We start from the raw sequence: 27,390 nt of genomic DNA, 5'->3' as shown, positions 1-27,390 counted from the left end.
TGAGGGAATATGGGAAAAGAGCACGCATTTTCAATTCAAAACTGGCTTCAAAATTTAGCAATGTAATTTTGGACTTTTAAAGGAGGAATTGTTATAAAGACTGGCAAGTTTTAAGTGAGCAGTCTCAAATTTTTGATATCAAAATCTCTTTGTACTCCAAAAAATTATTGAGGGCCCCAAAGAGTTTTGTTTATTGGGCTATATCTATCAATATGTATAATACTAAAATTAAAACTGACTTTTAAAACACAAAAACATATAAGTACACATTACACTAGTGATCAGAAGGATGACATAGCGTCATGAAACTTCTGGAAAACTCTATGTACACTTATGAAAATGAGTACGAAAAAGGCAAATAACATCTTAGTGTTATTATAAAGAGAGTGTTCCCCTTAAAGATCCTTTGGAAGAAACCTGGGGTTTCCCAGGGGTTCCCAGATCACGTCTTCCATTAAAGTTATAAAAAATTGCTGCAATTATTATAATTGAGAAACTAGGAAATATAATTGTGGAAGAAAAGTTGAAAATGTAGAGAAAAGAAGAGAATGAAAGATATTCAAAGCATATACTATTTTGATATATAAACAGCGTACACCGAACAGGAAGAAATTACAAAAAACAGAACACACAACCTGGTGGTGAGTATAAAAGACATATTTAAGGTTACATTTTACGTTGATAATAACCACTAAAGTGGTGAATCATAACAACTTCCTAAAATTTATGTTAAATAAATTTGACTTACCTTTAAAGTACCATTTTCAATAAATAATTGAATAAACAGTCCATCTCCTGAATCTAAGTCTTGTTTGATGTAGAGCAGGAGTCCATAGGCGTTGGAGGTCTGAAATTCTAGGGAGATGTTATTTTGTGGATTTAAAAACACATTCCGAAATTCTAGATAGGAATCTCCGTAATAACAAACACAACTGATATCTGTGGAGTCAGAAAGAAAATACAATTTATGTTGGAAGTAAATGTTCAATAGTCGGATATCACATTATAACGTTAGCATAATGTTTTCTGAAATGGCTCTGACCTGACTCTTTTCTGCCTATGACGAGCTTGGGCACCTATTTTCTTTGCCATTGTCACAGTGGTTCGACATAATTTATATGTATTGGGAGCATCATGATCAAATTTCATTGGCAGGTAGGGATGTCTAGATCTTCAAGTACTCTTACCTAGATTTTATGTTACAGGTCACCAGAAATAGGAACATTTTCTAAAGACATCCTTATTCACTGTATATATAAGATGTTTGTGCAAAATTTTGATTTGTGTCATTGTTAATTTGATTGGTGGTGTTTTATGGGTGACAAAGAATATTGGGAAATAAAGGAATTGCCACCTTTTTGTAGCAATGCTATATTATCTCAGCGTCTTAAAAAACATCTTTTTCTCTTTGTTTTTCTTTTGCTTTCTGAATGATTATGTTTTAATTAGCCTTAGTCTTTCAGGTAAAATACGGAGACATTTTGAGCAAACTACTTTGACAATTTAATTTCTTAAATTTATAAATATATGATTAATGAAACCTAGTTAGCTTATTTCTCTAAGTTAATTATGTTATATCACTATTAAAAGTTACTTTTCTTTGATAAATACTTGATTGATTCTTGCTGATTGATGATATTTCTGTAACCATGAATTTGAATCTCTCTCCTTTCTGTCCTCCTTCTGTGACACACATACACATATAAAAACTCTCATTGAAAACTTCCATATTGTTTATTCTTTCACAATTAATATTGATAGAAGAGACTATTCATGAAACAATGTGAGATTTAGTTTACTGCCCATCATAGGATAACACTCTTCATAAAATCTTTATTTTAAAACTTAAACACAGTTTACATTCTATGCAGAGAATTTTTCTTATTTTAAGATTTAAATAAAGCTTTAGAAATATCCATGGTGTAAATTTTCAAACTTGTAAAAAGCTCTAAGGAAATAATCAGCTAAACCTCAAAGAAAATATTTCCTTTTAAGTAGAAATAAGTAGGTTCAAAATACTGACAGAAAACATTTGTGCTTTGTAGACATAAAAACATATATATATATATATATATATATTTTAAATCAAGGAATTCATTAGAAAGTTGCTTAAAGATTGAAAATATTAACAACGCTTTCAATTTTGGCTTTCGAATTGTTTTAGTTGTTACGTTATATAGACAAATATTTTTTCCTTGTAGAATTTTAATGATGATGTTGAAGGCACAACTTAAATAATTTGAAAAGTTTCATCCATTTATTTGAATGAATTGTGAATGGAGACAAATATCTATTTTATTTAAAGTTCAAAATGTAAAAAAGCATAACACATTTTCAGAAAAAGGCTAAAATTACAACATGAATGTACTCAACATTGGTGAAATAAAGAAAACACTATATATCTTTAAAATGGTTCAGAAAGAAATATATTTTCCAACAATATCTAACTCTAAACTTATTTTAATTTCATTATTTTAAGATACGTATTTTTTGGACTAACATTTTAAAAATTAAGTGTCTTTGCCATCACATGATTAGTGCTCTTTAATAAAAGCCCACGCATGCACTCAGTTGTAAGCTACATGAGGTCAAGAGCCATATATGTTTGGTTCAGCATTCTACCCCAAGTGCTTGGTTTTCTTAAACATGTAAAAACACTATCTCTTATGGAAAATATAATTAATTTTGTTTAAATGTGGTTGGAAAATTATATTTTTATGTATGAATTTTTAAAAATCAGGAAATATTTTGCATAGAGTATTCAACCATATTTGTAGTGTTTCCTATTCAAATGCATGAATACAGATTTTACTTTCCATCTCCCTTAGTGAAAATCTTAATCTATTAAAAAGAGTGGTTGTGGGAATTACAGAATGGTTTTGTGAAGAAAAGATATGTATAGAGACTATATTCAGTAATGACGGGCTATAATTCCATACATTTCTCATTATCTAGAACTAAATTACAAGTTCCTGAATTTTGGTTTTCATTTTTTCAAATAGAAGAATCATTATCTGAATTGTATGCCCTCATTTTATAATTATACCTCTGAATGAGGTTATATGCTTTTGGTGTAACTAACCAGAAAGCCCAGTTCAATGTAGCTTTAGCAACAAAGAAATTTAATGGCTTATGTAAAAGGAAGTTCAAGGATAGGACAGACTTCCAGATGGATGCTTGTTGTATGTAGAGGCTCAGCTGGGTCTTCATAAAAGAACTGGATTTCTTTTGTCTCTGTTCTTCTACTCATATGGCAAGCTTTAATCTAAGGCTTGCTTTTCTCCTGATTCTAATATGGTGGCCAGTGGTAGCTTAAGTGACATACCTCATTTGTGCCCCCAGTCACTCAGTTTTCAAAAGAGGAAGGAAGAACTTTCCCAAGTGTAGAATGAACCTCTCCTAGCAGTTGACTGGCTAGAACTGGGTCACACATGAAGCCCTCCACTGGAGATGAGGATGGAGCCAGTTCCCACTGAGACATCGGGGTAGGGTTCACCACAGATGATATTGGTAACCCAGTACTTCCCAGATGCACACTTTGTTTCCTGGTTATTAGCAGATCAAAGACTTGAAGTGCAAATCACAATTCCAAGCCCGAGACCTTAACTTTCATCTCCAACTTCCTGCCTCTGCTTTTCCTTCTGAGACAGTTCTTACCTTCATTTCTAACTGTGCATATTGAGTATACAAATGAGTCTAGTCACTAAAAAATTTATGTGAAATTTGGTTGTTGCTGGGTGGGCAGTTGAAATTTTTGACACAATATTATTTGAATTTCCAGTGCATAGTAACCCATAGCCAGCTCCAATGCATGAGGATAAAGAAAACTTCAAAGGTGTTTCAGTGAAAAATCAGAAGCCAGTAACCCTGCCTTCCCCCATAGCACAAAGAAGGGTTTTAAATAGATTAAAAGAATAATAGAATAAATATATTTTAGAAGAAATGACAAATATAGTTTCTGAGGCATAAATACATATTTAAATTAGAACAAACAAAATAAAACTAATGTGTATAATATTCTTCTTTGATAAATTATGAACAATTACTCCAAAAGCACATTTTCCTTTAATAAAATAAATACATAGAAAAAGTAAGTAATTCTTAGCTGAGTCTTTTTCTTTTGGTTTAATGGTTTAGCATATCACAAAATACTGAACACATTTCAAAGAATGGAGTCTTTTTTGTGGTTAGTATACTATATGTAAGATTAAACATGTAAGTTGGAAAATTATGAGAGAATAACTGAATAACAAGCTCTCCTACAATAGTAATAGTTTGATAATGACTCTATAAAGACTGGACACTTTAAAAAGGATGTATATTATTAAACCCTATTTCTAGCAGGTTATTGTCAACATCAGTGTAATCCATGAATAATCACTCAAAGAAACTCAAAGAAACATTCATAGCAAACTATGTATTTTTCTCTGGAGTATGTATCACTAACTAAATGTTAAGAAATAATTCACAACTGAAAATGCAAAATTATCCTTTATTATTTCATGTGTCTTGGAGGTAATATCTAGGAAAAAATAGTGGACATTTGTTATATGTGGGTGTGTGTGTGCAAATTTTTCTGTTAAATGAAGTTTCAGTTTGAGAAAAGATTATATGTATCACATAAATATAATTCATATAGGAAGGTGTACTTAGTTTATTAAGAAGCCTGTGTTCAGTCTTGATTCTACCAGTGAGCAGATATCACATATCAGCTGCAGAAATACCATGTGACTTGGTTTTGTTAATTTCCATTTTTTCTAGAAAGAGGAGCTTGGATTTTACCAATACAAAATACTCTCCATGTTTAATACTATATAATTTCACATTCTCTAAATTGTGTTTAATTCACCTTAAAGTCCAAATTTATGTAGTCCATTTAAATTCAGCTCAATTAGCTTAATATCTACAAGTAAAGCAGGAGGAAGTTAGCAAATTAACCTTCACTCACTGTTTACTATTGTACCAAGTTTGTTAAACACTCTACTCATGCTTCCAAAAATGCTGATTTTTTTTCCTGTCAATTTAAAGATGTATGCCATTTGAAAATGTTTTTGTGGGAAGTGAGTATATTTTAAAATAAATTATGAAATATTTGTTCTTGTCATAGATTTTCACAGATTGATTGGTCCATGGATTGTGAGTCAATGACATAATTTATTGAGCAAGTATAATCATATAATGCAAAAAAAATAAGTTATCAAAACAAGTACTACTGAAATGCAAAGCCAGAAAGTGTAGTTTAAGATTGGCACAGACTCCTCCGTGTAGCCAAAGGAAATGTATAATAAATAGCAGTTACAGAGGCAGATTTAAGAAATTACGTGATTGCAAGACAAGCTGAGAGACAACTAGTCAAACAGTTGAAGACATTTTTCTCTGAAAGCAATGAGCAGTCATTGTGAAAGGAAGCACAACACCTATGATCACAATATTTTCCTTTCACCGGCAAATGGAAATAGATTATCAGAGAAAATTCCTTTAATAGTCACACGCAGGATAGGAAATAAAACACAAATCAAATCATGCCACTTTCCTGTGTAAAAGCATGTTGGCCAGTTGTCTATGGCAGGATTGTTTAGTACTGACTCTTTCCAGCCCTTTCGTTCTCCTTTGTCTTTTAATGTGGAGTGCCAATTACCCTAGGATAACTTACAGAGCAGGCACCCTTCCCATATTTCCTCTATGTAGGTCTATTTACAGGATGATTATCCTATTCCATTGGACAGACTGTACACCCCAAGCCAATCAAACACTGACTTAATTAGTATAGCTTTGGGATGCGTCTTGATATCGAGTAATGCAATGCTGCATATTCTCCTTCCTTGGGATTGTGTTACTGACTGTTTGTCCTGTGCCTTTTGATACAAATATTGAAATCAGTAACATGTGCAACCATCCTTTTAAATTACATAAACACTCTGAATAGAAACTAATTTGAATCCCATTGATTTTATGGAAAAAATTGTAAGTAATTGATATCTTTGTGACACTTTATCCTCCTACACGTGGACGTATATATATCTCCATTTTACTAGAGCTTCTAAAACATTTTTAATACAGTTTTGTAACTTTTCTCTATAAAGGTCATGTGCACATTTTCTTAGGTTAACTTCTAGAAACCTTCTGAATTTGTTGCTATTTTAAATAGTCCTTTGTAATATTACATATTTAACTCATGTTAGCATATTGAAAAGCAATCAACTGTTGTATATGGAGCAACCTGGTTAAACTCTCCTATTTTTAACAATACTGTATCATCTGTGAGTAATGAGATCTTTCTTTTGTTTCTAATTCTTAAACTGTCTTATTAGCTTATTACATTGCTTAGGACCATCAGAAGAAGCAAAGAACTGAAATAATTAAAATGAGATTTGGTATTTTTGTTTGTTTGTTTTGAAGGAAGGCTTTAAGCTTTCACCTTTGAGTGTGTAGTGCTTTGCTCTTCTTTTATAAATGATACCTTCTAACTCATTAAGGAAGCTCAGAGATACAGAGAACAGATTGCTAGTTGCCAGAGGGGATGGGGGTGAGGGTGGACAAAACTGGGTGAGGGGGTCAGAGAGTAAATCTTAAATGTCCTCATCACAAAAATGAATAAATGAACTATTTATGAAGTAAAATTCAAATTTTAAGGCAAGACAAGAAAAATTTAAACATAAAATTCTTTCCCTGCCCATTTGGATCTCCTCCCTCACTTCCAGTGTGAACTGTGCATCTTCATTTTGTGTTAATCAGACTTCCCCAAGGGCATAAATATCTGCTCATCCATAAAGATCAATTTTCCTTCTTCTGGTACCAGCCAGGTAACTCCTTAGAAGATAAAGTTTCTTTCTCAGTCCTGTAAGGGGTCATGATGACCCACCACTTGCCTTGTACATGCAGACACCTTAGGTGAACTTTAAGTATGATGCCAATATATCATTTCCTTTAAAGATAATGGTTGGTGCAGAACAGACTGGTCAGACAACCTGGGGAGACACTGGGCTGCACCTAAGGGAAGTTCTTAGCTTAAATACTTATGACCTTATAACATTACTAGCTTTATTACTTGTATTCTGCCTCTTTTACAAGATTATTGTTTCTTGCATAAACAAATGTGTGACTGAGCCTCTGATAAAATTAATGATGGTTAGGTGACTTGAAACAATTGATCAAATATATAGTCCCAAAAGAGCAATGATTGTAGTAGTGTAAATCTAGATATGGGAAGAAGCCCCAAGAGGGAACAATTTCCTGGACTGTAAGACCAGTAAGACAGGTGGTCCAGAGACTCATCTTCAGTTACTGTTAACAAGGCCTAGATCAGTAATAGCATGTTGAGTGACCTATCAAGAAATCAACACAGACCTGGGATTGAGCATTCCTAGAACTATGGGGCAAATTAGTCATGAAATGCCTCCTAAACCTTGGTTGAAATTAAGACCAAAAGGGAAGGGATTGTAAGGTAAAGAATGTTGCCCACCATCCAGTTCTACAAGAATCAAGTCATTAGCCATTGTAGTCACTGACCTACAGTACATCCTGAAAGGAATTCTGGGTGAGAATGCCTCAAGATGAGGCACTTTGTGCTGTGGGAAACCTGGCAGAACTGACCCTAAGATACTTAAGTATTTTCACGAGAACATTTTATGAACTCAGTTTCTTGCCTCTTCCCATACTTAGAAAAGTGCTAAAACCATTAACTAAGTTCTCTCTTCCTCAGAAGTAGCAGTAACCTTCTACCAAGATGAGTGCTTGATTACACATATATACCCCGTTACCAAAATCACATATATATACTAGCCTCCCCCCCTTTACTTTTTCAGAACAGTTCTTAGAGCTCTCTGAGAAGCTGTCACCCACGTTATAATCTTCAGATTGGCTCAAATAAAGTTTTCCATTTCTTCTTACATTGACTACTGATTAATTTTTTTGTTGTTGATACTATGTATGGTGATGGATGGTAACTAGATTTGAAAGAGAAGAACAAACCTGACTCCATGTTGGGTCTATTCCTTTAGCGCTAACCTTTGTGCTCTGTTGCCTGTGCTTAGTCATGCTGGCTCTGCACCTTTGCAAAGGAATGTTGCCTATAGCATGAAATATACAGGATAGCCCATTCTCAAGGCTCTGACCTTTAAAAATATAACACTTTTCCATTCATACAGAGATAAAAATTACAGAACAAAAAATAACAATTGTCTTGTTGGATGCTTACAGTAACATGGTGACCAGAGCTACATGGACAGCTGTGAGAACAAAGGTTTCACATCCTCTCTGGGGTCTGGCCTGCACCAAGAAGTCTGCAACAACCAGCCACATCCCCTCCTGTTTTAGTGTAAAAGATGCCTGAATTCTAACTCAGGTAAGATTGCTCTTTGGGACACTAACCCACAATCCTCTTGGTCTGATGGCTTTCTGAATAAAGTCACTATTCCCTGCCCCAACACCTTGTCTCTGGCTTAATTGGCCCGTTATGTGGTGAGCATAATGAGCTTGGACTCAGTAACATGTTTATTGTAGTGATCATCCCACGGTGTATACAAATACTGAATTGTTATGTTTTACACCAAAAACTAATATAATGTTATATGTCAATTATACCTCGATACAGGTCATACCTCAGTAGAGTTATAACAACAACAGTAGAGTTATAAAGAACATCAGGTGGAAGCTGTGAGGGACACAGAAAAAAGATACCAAGTGTTGTAAACGGAATTTCCCTTCTATTCTGTAGTTCACTGACAATTTTAGCAGACCTTAATATTAAGTTTTATCAGTTTTTCACTTACTGATATGATTATACTGTAAATAATGTTGATATTCTAATATTAACCCTTTATTTTATCCCAGAAATAAATCCCATTTGCTTATAATGTATGTACATATATGGATTTCATTTACAAGAATCCATGCTTAGGATACTTGCATCTGTTCTGATGATTGAGATTGCCTTTTAACTTTCATTTTTTCTGGCTCCCTTCTAACTTTCATACTAAAGTTTTATTTAGCTTTATTAAATAAACTGGGCAATGTGAATTTCCATTTCTAATATCTGGAGTTTTTAAAAAATTTACCACCCAAATTCTGTGTCAACCTATAAAACTGTGAATTGTACAACATCCTAAAATAACTACAAAAGATTTCATTTAATGTAATGATTACCCATAAAATTAAGGTGGCCCCTATTATGATCTTGTAATTACAACAGATATAATTTTAGTTAGGAACCCTGGGTCTAATTATATACTTTATCATTTAAAATTGTGGGATCTTGGATAAATATTTTAACCTACTTGATCCTCTCAGTTTCTTCATCAATACAATGGCAATGAGAAGTTTGTTCAGTTATAAAATATGTGGAAGTGCTAGACAAAGAATTTGCTCCAGTCTGTATTTGGGAAAGAAACCTCCTACAATGAAACAAAGATCTTGCAAAATTTATTTTTAAAATAGTTATTACAAGAATATGCTCTACATTTTTCTGAGGCAGATACTTAAGAAGGTCTGAAGCACATGGTGTGGCCATATTCAGTAAATCTAGGTAGAACCGGAAGGATTTCAAGGTGGTGTGTGACAGGGCTGCCGTGAGGTCCAGAAGTGCCCTCTGTTCCTGAGCAGCTCACTTTTTTTAACCTGTTTTATTACCTGTTTACAGAAATAAACTATATGAATAAAGCTAAATTTTTAAATAATGATGATTATTTTGTAAATTTTGTTAATAAGATAATTCATATCCCATTGTCTTTTCCTCTTTACACACATCATCTAGTTTGAGTCTCACTTCAGTCTGGAAAGTGTGTAAGGACTAGGTTCTTATGAACCCTATGTTTCTATCTGAGAAACTGAGGCTTAGATAGGGTAATTTGATCAAAGTGATAGATCTTAGAAATAGGCTTCTTTTATCAAAGCTCATGTTCTTTAACACCAGTTTTATTTTGTGTGAACAGGCTGCTGATCAATTATTGGAAACATACAGTCTTTGGAATTGTTTAACAAAATACAGCACTCATTTTTACAAAGGTCCAGTGTGGATCCTCGTATTGAATTCTTACATTCTCTATAATGTACGACAGCAGTGTAATGATGTGTATCATTGAATGTACAAAGTGTACCCCACTTTCCAGTGGGCTCCAAAGTGCTTATAATCTAGTTTTCGAGTATGGCTTTTTAAAATATTATAAATAATCATTGAGTTCTTAGTTAATTTACATAACTATTTGATTACTAAAGGTACTCTGAAATTAAGCTAATAGTTAACCTTTGAGGTGATTCTTATAATATCTCCTCCTCCTTCTCCTCCTTTTACTGTTTATTGTTTAAGAAATATTATAGGCTATATAGAGTCTTCCTGATGGGCTGGAAATTTACTTGCCACATAAAACATGTGAGGCTTATGAGAAAAATACATTTCCATAGAGAAATGAGTATGTGACCATGCTGGGGAGACCTTTGTTACTTTTTTTAACCCTTCATCTCCTTGACCAGCGAGTTTACAGAGAAAACGAAATGAGTAACTCAGGGATCTTCTGTTGTTCCTGGGCTCTGAGAGCTCCGGAAAGATGCTCATGCAAATTTAAGAGGGACTCATGTTTTCATGCTGAGAAGTCTTTGTATTTATTTTTTCTTTTGATTCTGACAACCTAAAGTTTCCATTTATAAGATTGATAATGACAAAATTAAAAAATATGTTGAAAGAGTAAATTTATCTGTCAATGTATATCATGATAATAGATTCTAGGGGACCAATCATGGATAAACTTACATAGGTGTGTCACATTGTGTATTCATCAGAAGCCATAAGATTTGGACTATGATGGTTGGGAATAAAGTAGAAATTTAGCAAGTGCTATAAACTGATTGCTAATGTGTAATGCTTGTTAATTTCCAGTACAATAAAAATACAAATGCTCCTACAGTACTATCCCCTAAGTGATGTAACCAAACACTCTGTCTCAATAAGGGTGGGGTTGAGGGAAAATTGCCCCCAAATATGCCACTTTGCCGTATTGATTATTTTGAATTAAACGTACTAAGAAACAACCTGTGCATGAAGGAAACTCTGACACTCCTTTGTGCTCTGAAAGCAGAATATAATCTCCCATGTGAAGGGTGTCTTCCTTGTACCAGGAGGTAAAGGGACTGCTTATCACCAGAGACAAGGAATTCAGGGTAGAGAAGGTTGAAGAAACAAACATTGTTACTTCTTTAATTTACTATCCCTAGCCTAAACTTCTTTTTTTTTTTTTTCAAATCTTCCTATATTTATTGTTTCTTTGTCTAAAAGGTACAAAATCTGCCTACCTTGGTCACTTCTTTAGTCTCATATTTTTATGAGCTGCTGTATATACAAAACTAAATTTGATTTTCTCCTGTTAATCTGTCAATTTAATTATTAGACCACCCAAAGCACTGAGAAGGGAAAATGGGAAAGGTTTTCCTCTGCTATAATAACTTATGTTATAATTAATAAAACTTGAAATACGCTTTTCTAATTTTCCAGATATGTTGTTGCTTATTCTGGGCAACATTTCAAAAGTAAAATATTTTCCCTGGGCTAAAAAAAATGAATAGTTAATTCTTTACTCATATGTAATTAAACAGAATCATTAATTTTTTTTTTTTTTTCATGGTATGCGGGCCTCTCACTGTTGTGGCCTCTCCCATTGCGGAGCACAGTCTCCGGATGCGCAGGCTCAATGGCCATGGTTCAGGGGCCCAGCCGCTCCGCGGCATGTGGGATCTTCCCAGAGCGGGGCACGAACCCGTGTCCCCTACATCGGCAGGTGGACTCTCAACCACTGCGCCACCAGGGAAGCCCTATAAATACTTTTTATTTACTCACTTAATATTCTTTTTTCATGTACTTTATTTTACTATCTATCATGTTATTTCAATAATACCTACAGTCTAATTATCCCCCTCAAGCTGTCGTGGCAATTATCAGCTTTAATTTTTTCCAATGCTCAGACGTTACTGATGGACAAGGGAGAAATAGAGGTGTTAATAGTGATTATCCATATCTCACTTTATTCCTAGCATTCAGTTTTTAATTAAATGTAATTTTCAACTCTTCATCTGCTCTTTCTACATTGTTAGATTTCTGCTATTAACCAGCAGCTGGCCACAGGGAAGAGTACAAAGGAAAAACAGAATCATGTGTCTCAAAATTGTGGGACCCAGATAATAACATTAAGGTCAGGCTATGCACAGAAAAATGTACAGATAATATGATTTTATACACACTCATGTATGTGTACACATATGAGTACACACAAGCACACAAACACACACGCTCACAGAGCAGTCTTTAAGGTGCCCACTGATGGGAGTGGTTCTTGCACGTGGACATTTTCCTGCAGGTGTGACAGGTTAGAGGATTTATTTTGAGAACAGCCACATTTAGGAAACTCTAAGAAGGCCCACTGTCCTTTCATGCGCCTTCTACTGACATGAAAATTCATCATTAATATAAGTCAAGGCACAAACCACATATATTTGGCATGTTTCCTCACTTATTTGTACTATGTGGCATTTTTAAAAGCCAGTTCTAATTCTTTTGGAATGAAGTGTGGAGAAAAAAAGAAGAAATGATATATTTTTCATCATGAGAGTCCAAGGAGGAAGGTTTATAAGCCAAAAAGTGATATTCCCAGCATGGAGGCAGCAGCCAGAGAGTCAGGATTAGGAAAGAAGAGCAGTGGGTACCATGCTGGAGTTTATTGATGGAAAGTTGAGGAACACGCACATGCAATACAGTTTGTTTTCTGTAGTCACAGTTTTAAAATACTAAGCTTATTTTCTTTATATTCCAGTGACTGTGGAAGTTCTGGTGGGCTAGCAGAAATGCCTTTATATTACTGAAAAAGGATCTAGTCAAGAACAATAACTTTCATGGTAGAGCTATTGGATCTGAATTCAGAAGACTTGAATGGGGATTCATTACTTAATAGTTGTGCAAATTTGGGGCACTATATGACGTCTTTGGCAAGTTTTAGTTGTTCCAGGACACATTTTTTTTTTTTTTGCGGTACGCGGGCCTCTCACTGTTGTGGCCTCTTCCGTTGCGGAGCACAGGTTCCGGACGCACAGGCTCAGCGGCCATGGCTCACAGGCCCAGCCGCCCCGCGGCGTGTGGGATCTTCCCTGACCAGGGCATGAACCCGCGCCCCCTGCATCGGCAGGCGGACTCTTAACCACTGCGCCACCAGGGAAGCCCCAGGGCACATATTTTGACTGTTGACTCTATTTTGATTTCAGATAAATTATTTGGAACTCATATTACTAAATAAAAGAGCCAAGTTATCTCTACCTTTATTAAGCAAATCAACTAGATTTTCATTCCAGAAAATTTCTGATATTTTACACCATTTATCTATACTGCACCTGTAAGTCAAACATTTTTAAAGTAATTCCTTTCTTATAATAAGACTTCAAAATGTGTCAACTGTTAGAATGTCTGAAAACTAATCACTTGATATAATCACTTGATATTTCCATTTTTCCTAGTATTAGAACAACTTCTAATCAACAATTTTATTGAGGATTAGTTTTATACTGTAACTTAAAATGTCTCCTTTTACTTCTGATGTTGTTAAAGATAGAGATGTGTTAATTTAGAGAAAAAAATGCAATAAAAATCTGGAAATAAACGATATGAATTTCCTTGAGAACATATCTTGTAAAGATTTGAGGCTTCTTGTCATCTGGATGTCGTTGTATGTCTCAGTGGGCTTAGTGGGCTGTGCAGGGTAACCTGACATATTAAGGTTAAAAATTAGTCTGATTTCATTCAAGGACTGCTGGATACATCACCACATAGGTGGTTTGGTGAAAAATGTATCGGCCCTAAAGCATTTGACTAGTGGGATTTTCACTCCACTCTCATTCACACTCCCAGTTATCTGGTGTGGCTGTTTCCTGACGCTCCTGAGGATTCTGTGCTATAAATCACCATGCTTCTCTATTTTTCCCACTCCTAATTTTAGTTTCCAAATTCTCAGCTCTCTTTAGTCTGTTTTCAGACAAAACAGCCCTTGTTCATTTGTTTTCCAGCTTGCAAATTTGTATATCTTTTTTCTCCTCTACATTACCTTTGTCTGAGCAATATCTATCTATCTATCTATCTATATCTATATCTATCTATATCTATCTATCTCGCTATTTGTGGAATTTCAGGAGGAAGCACAGATATTTATGTAATTAACTCATCATACTTAACTGAATGTTAATTGTTAATCTATATCTTTCAGTTAGATTTGAATTCTTCTAATATATGTGTATAATATAATAATAGTCATAAATAAGATGGAAGTAAAATGGAAGATGATGTTAGATAAAGATGAGCAGAGATGAGGGGCAGTGCTCAACGATCCTTGTGTTTGCTAAGAATATGGAATAAATATTGATAAACTTTATACACTAAATATGTATGATAAAATTTTAAAGATCAACATTAAAGGAATAGAAAAAGAGAATATAACTACAATTTTAGAGGATAAACTCAATAAAAAGCCCCAGCAATCAGAAAGTAGGCAAAGAAGCAAAGATAAAAGGAACAAACCTGAAAATGCAGTACACATGTAAGATGATGTAGTATTTCTAAATTTACCTGAAATCACAAGTATAAAAGTGCTGCACTGGAAACATCTCTTTGCCATTTACAGTCACAAACTTCAGCACATGAAAAGGCTGTTTTCCAAACTTCTTAACTTTGTGGCAAGAGTACTTTCTCTATGTTTTAGTAGAGCAGCAGAAGTGGTGGGAAGAGAGGTGGGTGTGACTAGAGACCCCTCTCTATGTCTAAGGTATGCTATGGGGAAATACCCTTCAAAACTAAATAGTTGAGGGGTTTTAAATAGTAGTTCTAAGATATGAGGAAGTTAATGGAAGCACAAAGAATTAAGCATTGTCAAAACTATCTGAAAAAAATTAACATGAAGAAGAGGACTTTCCTTAAAGTTATTTAAAAACTGTAGAAAGCACGAACAAGAAAGTATTGACCACTTTTGTCTAAAAAGATCAAGGGAAACTTTGTGAGTAGGAGTTTCTCTCCTTTCTGGAGCAATTATTTAAAATGATATTGAGACAATTTTTCATCCTTATGGACAAAATTGAAATTGTTCATTAATTAAAAGTCATATGTAAAGATATCAATTGTATGTGGCCCAGAGAAGTAAATGGGAAAAGCAACTTTTTAGTGCTTTTGACAGAACATATAACAGAATATTTTTGTGAGTTTGGGAAAAAAGAAGTATTTATTTTAAAAGACAAAAAAGGGTTTCCCTGGTGGCGCAGTGGTTGAGAATCCGCCTGCCGATGCAGGGGTCATGGGTTCGTGCCCTGGTCCGGGAAGATCCCACATGCCGCGGAGCAACTAAGCCCGTGAGCCATGGCCGCTGGGCCTGCGCGTCCGGAGCCTGTGCTCCGCAACGGGAGAGGCCACAGCAGTGAGAGGCCCGCATACCACAAAAAAAAAAAAAAAAAAAAAAAAAAAAAAAGACAAAAAAAAAAATAAGTCGTAAATAAAAAGAGGGATTTTTTGAGGACATTAAATTAAGAACTTTGTTAATCTGAAAACGCTAAAGAAAATAAAAGACAAATAGTAAGAAGACATTTGCAAAACATAAAACTGACAAGAGGTCAGTATCCAAAGTTAAACACAGACAAACTAAAACTACAATTTAATAAGAAAAAAGCAATTAATACAGTCAAAAAAGGCATAGAAATCTTGGAAAGACTCTTCTCAAAAGAGAAAATACGAACTACCAGTAACACAGGGGATAATACTAGTCTTTATTAGTATACCAGGATTGCAAATTACTCCAGTGAGATATTTTTTACAACTACTTGGATGGCAAAAATTATACAGTCTGAAAACATGAGGCTTTCCCAAAGTTATAAAATAACCAGAGCAGTTATAGAATTTGTTTGGGATTATAGGCATAGATGAAATCAATCTGGAAAAGTTAAATGTTTTCACCCTGTATGATACACATGTCCATCTCTATCCTTATGCCGTAAAGAACTATTGCTCATACATACTAGGAAAAATGTAATATGCATCAACGTGGAGGATTCTAATAAGCAAAATGTTGATCAAAAAGAGTAAGCAGAAAGGAAACATACATTATTTTAAAATTTATATATTTCAAAACATCCAATAAAACAATGTGTTGCTTAAGGTTGTTTATACATATTTTATTAATATATTACATATATTGTATTTTATATTGTTTAGTTGTATATGATTATAAAGAAAAGCTAAAGAATGATAACTGAAAAAAAAAGCCACAGAATATGCTGATAATGTTCTACACCTTAAGTTGTGTGGATGGTAGATACAGTTCTCTCTTTTATTTGTTATTGTTTATTTAGGTAAGATATAAGTTTCTGTTGTATTTATTCACCATGTAATGAAAACTATTTCAAAAGAAAAATAAAATTTAATCATTGGGAATGGGTTGGTGGCTAAACTAGTAGCTTCCAGCTGGTTGTCTGAGTTACTCTGGATTTCTCTATGCAATTTCACCCCAAGAAAATCTGTCTCAACATTAAATTGCACATCTGACTGAGGATTCTGCTGTATCCATGTCAGATATTGCAATTATTTAAGTCCTAGATATTTTAGTATCTATTTTGGGAAGCAGAGCTGTGGCCTTGGAATGAACAAGTGCAAATTTGAGGCAGATAGAAATATTCCTCTAGTTCCTTTGGTCTGTACTGTACTATCCAAGTTTTCATTCATATCTTGGACTTCTTACATGAAATCACTCAGATATTTACTTTTCTTAGTTAATCCTTCACAGCATATCTTCCTGTCCACTCCTCTTCACTGCCATTTTCCTTTCATAACATTTTTGGGGTTTTCCTAAAAATAGGGAACTACTACAAAGAAGTATATATAACAAGATTAATGTAACATTTATTAAAGTTTGCTTATCAACTCTAAGTATTTTCAATAACTCAATCTCAAAACTCACTAGCCTTAATGCATAATTGATGCATTGCTCCTTTTCTTAAACAGGGATGAAAAGATTCATGTATAATTCATTCCATGCTCATCCTTCTAGCACTTTCTCAAGCTCCTGCAGGGAATCTTTGGAGAGGACATGAAATCCTCTTCACTTCTGTTGCAGTACAGCTTCCCCAGAGACAAGGGCCCTGCCTCTCTACCTTAATTGAAATAAAATCCCTTCCCTTCCTGCCTTGAGAAATTTACAAACTGGAGACAGCTGTTGCTTCTTTCTTTAGTCTCCCAAAGAAGTAATGTTCAAAAACAGAAGAATTAGAGAATCATTCCCCAGTAGGATAGAAAAGGAAATTTTTGACTTATTTTTGCCAGAGTAAATGAGATAACTCACTACATTCGTTCTTTCATTCAATTGTTCAGCTGTGATAGATTGAAAGCACACTATGAGTCAAAAATCGATTCAAAACATTTATCTTCTTGATTTTTCTCTTCAGAGACTTATTTTTCTCACTTGGAAAGGAAATTGTTTCTCATCCTTGATGAAATCTCTAATGGTTTCCTTTGTTTTCTCAGACTTCCTGTGCCCTTCAGAGTATGTTCTGGAATTATATCAGATTAGGATACTAGAATTCACTAAAGAAGGAAATGGAAGGACTGAATAAACATATGAGTTAGATGCAGCTGCAGACAAGATTCTAAGAGGCCACAAGTCTTCACTTCTAGTGATCCTGCTAATGGATAATTAATTAATTAATTCATAATTCTGTTTAAAATAATTTAGGAGCCTACAAGAGCCAGCTCCCCAAGTCATCTGAGACTGGCCTTGACTTGGCCCATCACAGATTAACTGGCTTCAGAAGTCAACATGGAAGATGTGTAGTGATGAGAAAGGAAGTCATCAGATAACACAGATTCACATTTGGTTCAATAAATTTGGGATGTTCATAAAACCAACCTCTTCATCTCAACTTGAAAGGAGCATGTTTAGCCATTGTCAGAGCTCATTAAACTCAGATTTTGTTTATTTCTAGGAATTGCCAAGAATAAATTCAAATCTTTTTACTGGCCAGTGTAATGGAAAATTTGGTAAGCCATGGAGATATCTACAAAAATTAAGAAAATAAAGTGTATTAGCTGAATTAGGAGACATTTACATAATATATAGACATGTCAAAAATAGAGACAAAATACTTCTCAAATAGTAATCTACACCCTGACACATTTTAAAAAACCCAGTATTTTGGTGGGTTTAAATTAGACATAATACAAGAAGTTAACAGAAGAAGATAGCTAAAAGTCACTGTAATTTCAGTGCAGCAATTTTGTCATCATTGGTCCAAGCTTAATATGTCATAATGACATCCTGGAATAATCACACACATACTGACCCTTAGTTGCAAAGCCTGATTTAACAGTCACACTTTGTGAAGGAATCTAACGAAAAACACTTTGATATCTGATGCAAGATGAAAGAGTATATTTTAATGAATTAATTTGTAATTTTATTTGTAATTTTGGCCCACAATTTTGCCATCAGAAATGATAATTTTGAGGCTTAATTTTTCTTACTATTTATTTTGTTGAAAGAAAATCATGATGGTAGTTATTCTCTAGAATTTATTTTGTTAGTTAACATAGTTGTTAGGCAAAAGAAGATATGGAAGAAAATAAAAATTTCTAAAAAGAGAAAGATGCAACTATAATTTAATAAAACTAAGTATATTTATCTTGTAACTTTATATAGTTTGGGGATTAAGGATTAAAATAACATCAAATTTAGTGGCATATTTCTTTTATACTGTATTTGAAAGTGAAATATTTACCCAATTTCATGGCATATAAAATACTATTATCAGTAACTATTTTAGTATGAATAACTAGGAATAATAGTAATTGGTATACGTAAGTCAGTCTGTTGTCAGTTTCTCAACTAACACACTTAAGCACCAACAAATTAAAAAAATAGAATTCATGATTACAAAGACAACATAGAAATCCTAAGGTCACTTATAAATTAATACTGATAAATCACAAATACTATTATGTAGATTACATTTTAACAAAAATAAACAGTAAACAAAAGACCATGTGCCTATTTTTCACATTAAAAATTATTTAAATTCCTTTTGATAGAAGTCAGAATTATAGTAAGCTATTAATTATGTCATCAATGCTATAAATAAGCACTAGTAGAATAAAAGAAGCTCTCTGGGGCTACCCCTTTGAGTCTGGTGGATCAACAGCCAGAATTGGTTCCCCATAAGATGGGCCACCTTTGTCAACACAATTTAGAGAAGACTGTAGCCCACCTTTGGTAACATGACTTAGTTGTTGATATCAGGGAAACTTCGTGCTGGAAAGATAAGACTGTAAACCATTAAATAACTTCACTTTTTCCTTCAGGACATTCCTACAGGTCAATTTATCAGAACTAATTTTCTGCTCATCTGGCCAAAGCAGTTCACTTATCAAGCAATAGTTTGCTTATCAAGAGTTGCTTCAAAACCTTAGCTTAACTGTGTCCATTAATTCTAAACTATTATATTCCCATTTTTGTCCACTTTCAATTCCCCAACTTGAAAGACCTTCTCCTTCAATCATTTTAAGCTCACCCCTTCCCCATAGCCCTGTCATTATCCTGCTTCTAACTTCCCTACTGAGATACTGCTAAGATTCTATCAGTGTGGTGCTCTCCCCACTGCAGAGTTATAATGAACTTATTTACTAACATAACTACCTGCTAATATTTTGGTGATTTATACATATGAATTCATAATTTGTTTGACAAGGCTTGCATAAATACTAAATACTGTTTCCCCATTGTTAAAATATAATCAAAATACAAATATGCAACACCATGGAAGTTTGCTTTTATGTTTTAGAATAAAAGATAACTAGGAAACAAACCACATTATTTCTTACTTTCAGTCACTCAACCTTCATTTATTTTTTCTTTCGCCAGTAAGACTATTGCTTAGAATCATAGAATGAATACAGGAGAAGGCTTTAAAAATGATTCTTAGCCCTATTAGTATTCTAGAATCTTATCAAATTAATTATAAATTCGCATATTCCACAATGAAAGGGACCACAGACCATAACTATTTTCACTTCCTGCTATTAATATTGATGGCCATGGTTAATTACCAGTTTCATCAGAATTAATTTGATGATGTGGTAAATTTTCTTGTATAGACTGTTTGGAAAACCTGCATTAGAAGCAGAAAGTCTTCGTTAAGCTTTAGTGTGATAAGAGGAGCAATCGAGTATAATGATTAAACGATTTGAGTTTTGTAGTCAGAAAACCTAGGTTCGATTAAATAACTGTGAGACTTTGGGTAATTTACTAAAACTTCAATTTTCCACAGTTACAAAAGCATTTGTGTTGTTGCAATTGTTATCTCCCCTAACTCTTTTGTGGACCCCTCTATTTGGTAAAGGCAGGGAAGGCATTCAGGACAATGGAGCCAATCCTTCTGGAGTCTCCTGCCATGAGGCAATGCTCAACTGAAAAATAGGTAAGAAAACATGGATTTATAAATATTTTTCTTTTTTATTCTACACTACAATCAAGTCAATAGTATATGATCGGGTTTGGATTACCAAAGACACCCTTGTCTTCACGAATCCTTACTGTTCTTTCCCAGCATCTCTCTTTAATTTGTCAACTTTTCTCATGCTGTATCTGTTATCGAAATCATTTTAACATACTCTTCCAATTTATTGCTTTTATGTTTCTCAATATACTCCACAAATAGGGTCTACTTAATAAGTTGCTATGAATATTAAATGAAAAAAAAAAACCACTGAGAACTTATCAGATTCTGCCATATAGTAAACACTTAATATCAGGCAACTATTTCCATCATGATTGGGTCCTAGTCCATGTTCTGCCTCTTACTAGTCCTGTTATATTAAGAAAATCACTTAAAAATGGAAGTCTTAATAACTCTTCTTTAAAAATGAGAATAATAACAAGCCTTAATTAATTTGCAAGACTCTTGTATCAAATACACCACTCTTCTGATTTTTTTTTAATGAAATTCACTGTATCATTCAGCTCAGGAAGTGTTCAATTAGCTCTCTGGAAGAAATTGTTAATGCCTCCTCATTACCGTCTATGCCTGTAGTCCTGCTGTAGTTACCACCTTAACTACCACTAACTAGTTGCATGTCTATCTTTGACACTAGATTGCAAGTTACCTTAATGTGTGTCACATTTTTAATCCTCTATGAAGGGCTGCTACATTAATATGTGAATGAATAATAGTAGGAGATGTGATAACTTAATCTTATTATTTAAAGTAAGATGTTTGTTTCCCTACTTATAGATTTGGAGAGCACTTTCAGAGTGATGGACTAGTACAAACCCAGATCTCTGGGTGTAACCCAGATCTCTGGTAACTCACTGGCAGAGAGAGAAAATGTATTTTTTCTTTACCTTCTATTAATTGAAGAAATTTGTTCATTTTGAATTTCTTTGATTTCCACTGCTCTATTATTTCAGAGGAGCCTATTATGCCAGTCATTTGTCTATATTCATTATTTTTGCCAAAGAGATGCAAGCCAGTATCAGTTTAAAATAATTTCTTTGCTTCTGAGGTATATAAATGGGTCATAAGGAAACACATATTTTCCAACTTTTGTACAGGTTTTTAGATTTGACATTAAAACACACATTGCATGTTAAAACTTAGTATTTAGCCAAAATATCTTACATAGGACTGAACAACTGAGGCCATTCAATTTGCCTCTGACTTGAAATGGTTTGGGGAAGGTATAGTTCTATGAAATGCATGTGTTAAATCTGCTAACAACGATTCAGTACTATAAAGGGATAGGAAATCCTCAGTGGAATACAGAAACATGATTATCCAATATAACAAAAAGAAGACATTCATGCCTGCCCTTTCTTCAAGAGAGTCCCTTATTAACATCTCACCAAGCCCCTCACACAGGTTCCCACTGGTTTTACAGGGTAATCCGTACTTCCCGCTTCAAGAGCTCTACTTATCACACCTCTTCAGTGGACTTGTTTTTGGTTCTCCAATTAAAAGTGATGCTTTCTTCTCTTCTTGTAACAAGGAAGAACAAATCTGACTCCATATTGGATCTGTTTATTTTATTTTAACCGTTGTATTCTATTGATTTTGCTACAAGTTAACCACTAAAGGCATGTTGCATATAAGTTGAATGTATACATAATTGCCCATCTCTAGGAACCCTGCCTCCCATGCAATGAACATTAAGCTAAAATACCTTTGTTTAGTTCACAGGTAACATCCAAACTGGGCCCACCTGTGAATGGGTACAGGCAGGAAGAATTAACACATCCCCTTGGAGTCTGGCCAGAACCAGTAAATATTTGCAACCACTTATTGTCTTTTTTGCTTTACCTCTTCACCATCCCCCCTTTGTTCTATAAAAGTAACTAGCATCCAAACTTGGGCAATATGGTTCTTTGGGATATGAGTCCACCATCTTCTCAGTCTGCTGATTTTCCCAATAAAGTCGTTATTCCTTGCCCCAAGAACTCATCTCTTGATTTATCGGCCTGTTTTGTGGTGAGCAGTATGAGCTTGGACTCAGTAACATTCTCGCCTCCTAAGTATTTAATGTTGCACTTGCATCCTCATTTTTTAATCCCAGCACATGTGTACTATCTAACCTGCTGGAGAATGAGCTACCTGAGCACAGGGATGACACTTGTATTTTATTTGAAATCCCCCTGTTACCTCACATTGCCATTTGTGTTTTGGAGTCTTAGAATCATAGAACTTTATAACTGGAAGGAATGTTTGGATATAATCACTTCAAACTCATATTTTGTACCTATAGCCTATAAACAATTTGGTCCCTGACTCATGCTGTCTGATGACTTATCTACAAATGTAACTTTGCACAAGCCCACTGTCAGTCCCCATTTCCCCTGTACTCACTGTAGTGTCCAAGGAGTTGTACCACTGAAGCTTCTGCTTACAATTCATAAATGTCTTTCACTAGAAACAATGGTGAATCATGGTATTATTCATAAGTATTTCAGAAACATTACAACAGAGCCAATGGGACGGCTGAGAAACTTACTACTGCACCAAAATATTGCTTCAAAAGGAAACGTATGTTCCATGTTTGATAATACGAGGTTTGAAAAAAAAAAAAAAATCTTTGAAAGTGGAAGCATTGTAGAATACCAGAAATGTTTCAGGAAATACTTATGTTCAAATCAGTGCTCTTTTATTGGCTGGATGAATGGGTCATGGCTTTTCAATATCACTTTTCTTGTCTGTAAAATACACCTCTCATTTCTATCCTTGTTATTACCACTCTTTTCACTTGGACCTCAGCAAAAGCAGAATGTGTAGCTGATATATATTCATGCTCCTGTGTGAGCCTGTTTCCATCCTCTCTACTTCTGTAGAATGTTTTCTACCAACTGTACTCTTAGAGAACTGATTTTTTTGTCATCTCAACACAAATGCTGAACTTCTTTATAAAACCCTACCTTGAATTCAAAGGGGCATTTAGGGGCTTCCCTGGTGGCACAGTGGTTGAGAGTTCGCCTGCTGATGCAGGGGACACAGGTTTGTGCCCTGATCAGGGAAGATCCCACATCCGCGGCTGGGCCCGTGAGCCCTGGTCGCTGAGCCTGCGCGTCCAGAGCCTGTGCTCCGCAACGGGAGAGGCCACAACAGTGAGGGGCTCGTGTACCGCAAAAAAAAAAAAAAAAAAAAAAAAAAAAAAGTGGGGGGGGGCATTTAGATGGTGTAATTAGCTATATTTTATTATCCTTTGTCTGATATTGGGTTGGCCAAAAAGTGCTTTTGGTTTTTTAGGTAAAAATAGAACACACACTTTTCATTTTCACCAAGAACTTTATTCAACATCGTATTCACCTTTTTGTTCAACTATCTTCTGCCATTTTCAGGCAACTACATAATTCCATCTTCCCAAAACTTTTTTTTTTTTGAGAAAAGGACAGTTCCAGGTGCTTTTTACAGTATTCCAGGGAATTGAAATTTTTTCCATTAAGATGATTTGGTAAAGATCGAAATAAATGGAAATCTGAAGGTGCAAATATCTGGTGAATAAGGCGGATGAATCAGAACTTCCCAGTCAAGCTGTAACAGTTTTTGGTCATCAAAGAAACATGTGGTCTTGTGTTATCCTGATAGAAGAGTATGCGTTTTTTGTTGACTAATTCTGGATGGTTTTCGTCAAGTGCTGCTTTCAGTTGGTCTAACTGGGAGCAGTACTTGTTGGAAGTAATCATTTGGTTTTCCGGAAGGAGCTCATAATAGAGGACTCCTTTCCAATCCCACCATATACACAGCATCACCTTCTTTGGATAAAGACCAGACTTTGGTGTGATTGGTGGTGGTTCATTTCGTTTGCCCCATTACCTCTTTCATTCCACATTGTTGTACAATATCCACTTTTCATTGCCCATTACAATTTGTTTTAAAAATGGACCATTTTCATTACGTTTCAGTAGAGAATCGCATGTGGAAATATGGTCAAGAAGATTTTTTTTTCACTTAACTTACGTGGAACCAAAACATCAACGTTATTCACATAACCAAGCTGGTGCCAAAGATTTTCATCACTTGATTTGGATATTTTGAGTATGTCGGCTATCTCTTGCATGGTATAACGTTGATTGTTCTCAATTATTGTTTCGATTTGATCACTATCTACTTCAACTGGTCTACCCGACCGTGGAGCATCGTCCAGTGAGAAATCTCCAGCACAAAACTTTGCAAACCACTTTTGACACGTTTGATCAGTCACAGCACCTTCTCCATACACTGCACAAATCTTTTTGTGTGTTTCAGTTGCATTTTTACTTTTCTTGAAATAATAAAGCATAATATACCAAAAATATTGCTTTTTTTCTTCCATCTTCAATATTAAAAGTTACAGAAAAATTCACCAATTTTGATAAGTTTTTTTTAAAATGCACACTGATATGACAGCTGTCACCTACAATCTAACAAAATTGTTTTGAATGAAGTTAAAGACAACTAAGTACTACTAAAGCCATCTTACGGGAAAAAAACGAACCTTTTGGCCCACCCAATACTTCCACTGTTATATTATTGTTTGAATATTTACCATTTGGATGTAAACTTTTATGGGCTAGAACTGTTATTTTGTTTCTTTCTAGCTCAGGACCTTAAGCAATGTACATAATAGATGCTTACTAAAATTAGTTGAATGAACTGAAATAAAGCAATTTCAGACAATTTTAGTTTTTCAATGTTTTAAAATTTCTGTTTATACTTAAAAGCTCTGTAAATGGAAATATATTATTACCAGTATGTGTAATAACATTAAATGACCCATTCTTCAGTTCTTTCTGTTAAACGACTTGTTGATTAGTTAATAATATTAATATTACTCATATTTGCATAGTTTACTCTATGTCAGATAATATGTGAAGTGCTTTACAGGAATTCTTTAATCTCCATAATAATCATATGAAGTAGGCACTGTTGTAATCCCAATTTAAGTTGAGGAAACTAGGGCTCTGAGAGCATATATATGTCTTCTCTAAGTGTAACTCTGTTGTATACAAAAACCTTCTATACTATAATGACAGTAATTGATTTTATCTTAATTTTTTAAAAAAAATCTTCTGAATGTATAAGGACACAAAAGTAATCAAGGTAATTTCATAGAAATATTCTATTTTATTTTTCAGGGATTTATGACAATAGAAGAGTATGGAGTTTACTTTTTTATATGTAAACTAATTGAAGTCAGCATTGTTAGAGAGTAACGTAATTGTACTACGTAAGGTATTCTCTGAAGTTTGTTGTGTCATATATTACTAGCTGAAAGCATACTGTTTAATATTTTTCTTATATTATCAAAATGTAAATCAATACAGTGAACAATTATTCTTTAGGTAATGTGGTATAGTAGAAAGTGCTTTGAATTAATAATTAAGAGATTAGTTCTTTAAATCGTCCTTTAATAAAGATCATAGTACTTTATCTTCTTCTAATGGTATCGTGGCTCTCATTAGTTCCTGTTTGGACTACTGTGATATCCTCCTCACCTGACCTGATGACCAAGTCTCTACTAGCATCATCTCCCTGTTGCAGAATCACTCTTCTGAAACAGTTTTGACCATGTCACTTTCCTACCTCATGATATTGCCTACCCAATAAAATCCAAACAATTTAGTGTGACATTCGACTTTTCAAAGAATACCATTTTTAAAATGTTACCTTTTACTTTACATGATTGTCCTTTATCACCAGCTCCTGTCAATTTCTTCCTGTAAATGTCGGCTGCCTTGGGCAATCACTGTCCCATCACGCTAGGCAAAGCATCATTCCCTGAGCATGAAAACCCTTGGCTTTCTGTCTTTAAAGTCTAGCTTTCTCCAAATTTTAGATTGCTTTCTTTGTTCTTCAGGTTTTATCTTGTCTCAGGTTACAGTACCATCCCACTTTTAGAGATAAATTAAAGTATTTTAAGCAAGTTAAATTAAACTAGTTTCTAAACAGTTTAAACAGTTGTATTGATAGTGTTTTATAATAGATACCTAAGTCTGCCTTAGATGTTGACTCTCTCAGGATAGCTAAATTATGCTTCAGTAACAAGCAACTCCCAAATCTCAGTGGTATAATACAACAAAGGTTTATCATTTGCATATTCTTACTTTGCACAAAGGGAGTTAATTGACTACTGAGGGCAGTGGAAGCTCATGAAAATATTTTGAGCAATAGTACTTAAAACAGAGCAAGCATATTGCTGCCAAAATGGTAATTTGAAATGCAACATTTGAAGTGAACATTAAGATTGGTGTGAAAATCAGTCCCATGACTTCATTGTCATGCCTCATGAATGCACATTGAAGAAATCATGGCCAAGCTTCTCCAAATAAACAGTAATTGTGCTAACTCTGAAAATGCTCTTTCATTCACCCTCTCTGATGTGAATGTAAGTAACACTAGTGACTTGTTTAGTACTCATTCGAGTTTAAAAAAAGTCTGCTCTTTCACATATGAAATCTGAAAACTTTATTTACTATGGATTTTAACCATTCACAACTGCACTGCCAGGTGCCATAGTAAATATCAAATCTTCATCTTCAAATATGTCATTAAACAAATCTGTCCTTAAAAGATCCACTGACAAATTTTATTCCAACTTGCAAACAATTTAATCATGGGCTTTCTTGTGGACCTAAAAAAACCACACAAAAAAACTTTCTCCACAGTAATTCTAATCCTTAAAAATGGGAAGAATGAAGTAAAAGTCAATCTTTATGCAATGTTTTAGTTTAAGACTACACCAAACTAAGTAGTTAAAAGGGTAACAAAACATATATTTCAGAATTTAGCATCGATTAGCAAGAAGAAAAGTGAATTATACAGAATAAAATGTCAGATATTGAAGTTCTCTGCTGTTTTGTTATTGTTGATAGC

General features: G+C 34.3%; 1 protein-coding gene across 1 annotated transcript in view; it reads right to left on the bottom strand.

Annotated features, from left to right (window-relative positions):
• Positions 1 to 27,390, bottom strand: part of EYS (eyes shut homolog) — a 1,724,957-nt gene that overhangs the window by 724,540 nt on the left and 973,027 nt on the right. The window contains exon 24 of the mRNA XM_059083021.1: positions 749 to 939. Within this exon, the coding sequence (XP_058939004.1) occupies positions 749 to 939 (191 nt within the window). The remainder of the gene's footprint in view (positions 1 to 748; positions 940 to 27,390) is intronic.

This window comes from Kogia breviceps, chromosome 13, assembly GCF_026419965.1.
Source record: "Kogia breviceps isolate mKogBre1 chromosome 13, mKogBre1 haplotype 1, whole genome shotgun sequence".
In the NCBI taxonomy this organism is placed as follows: Eukaryota; Metazoa; Chordata; class Mammalia; order Artiodactyla; family Physeteridae; genus Kogia; species Kogia breviceps.
Note: the sequence above shows the minus strand (reverse complement) of the source record. Positions and strands in the feature narration are given on the sequence as shown.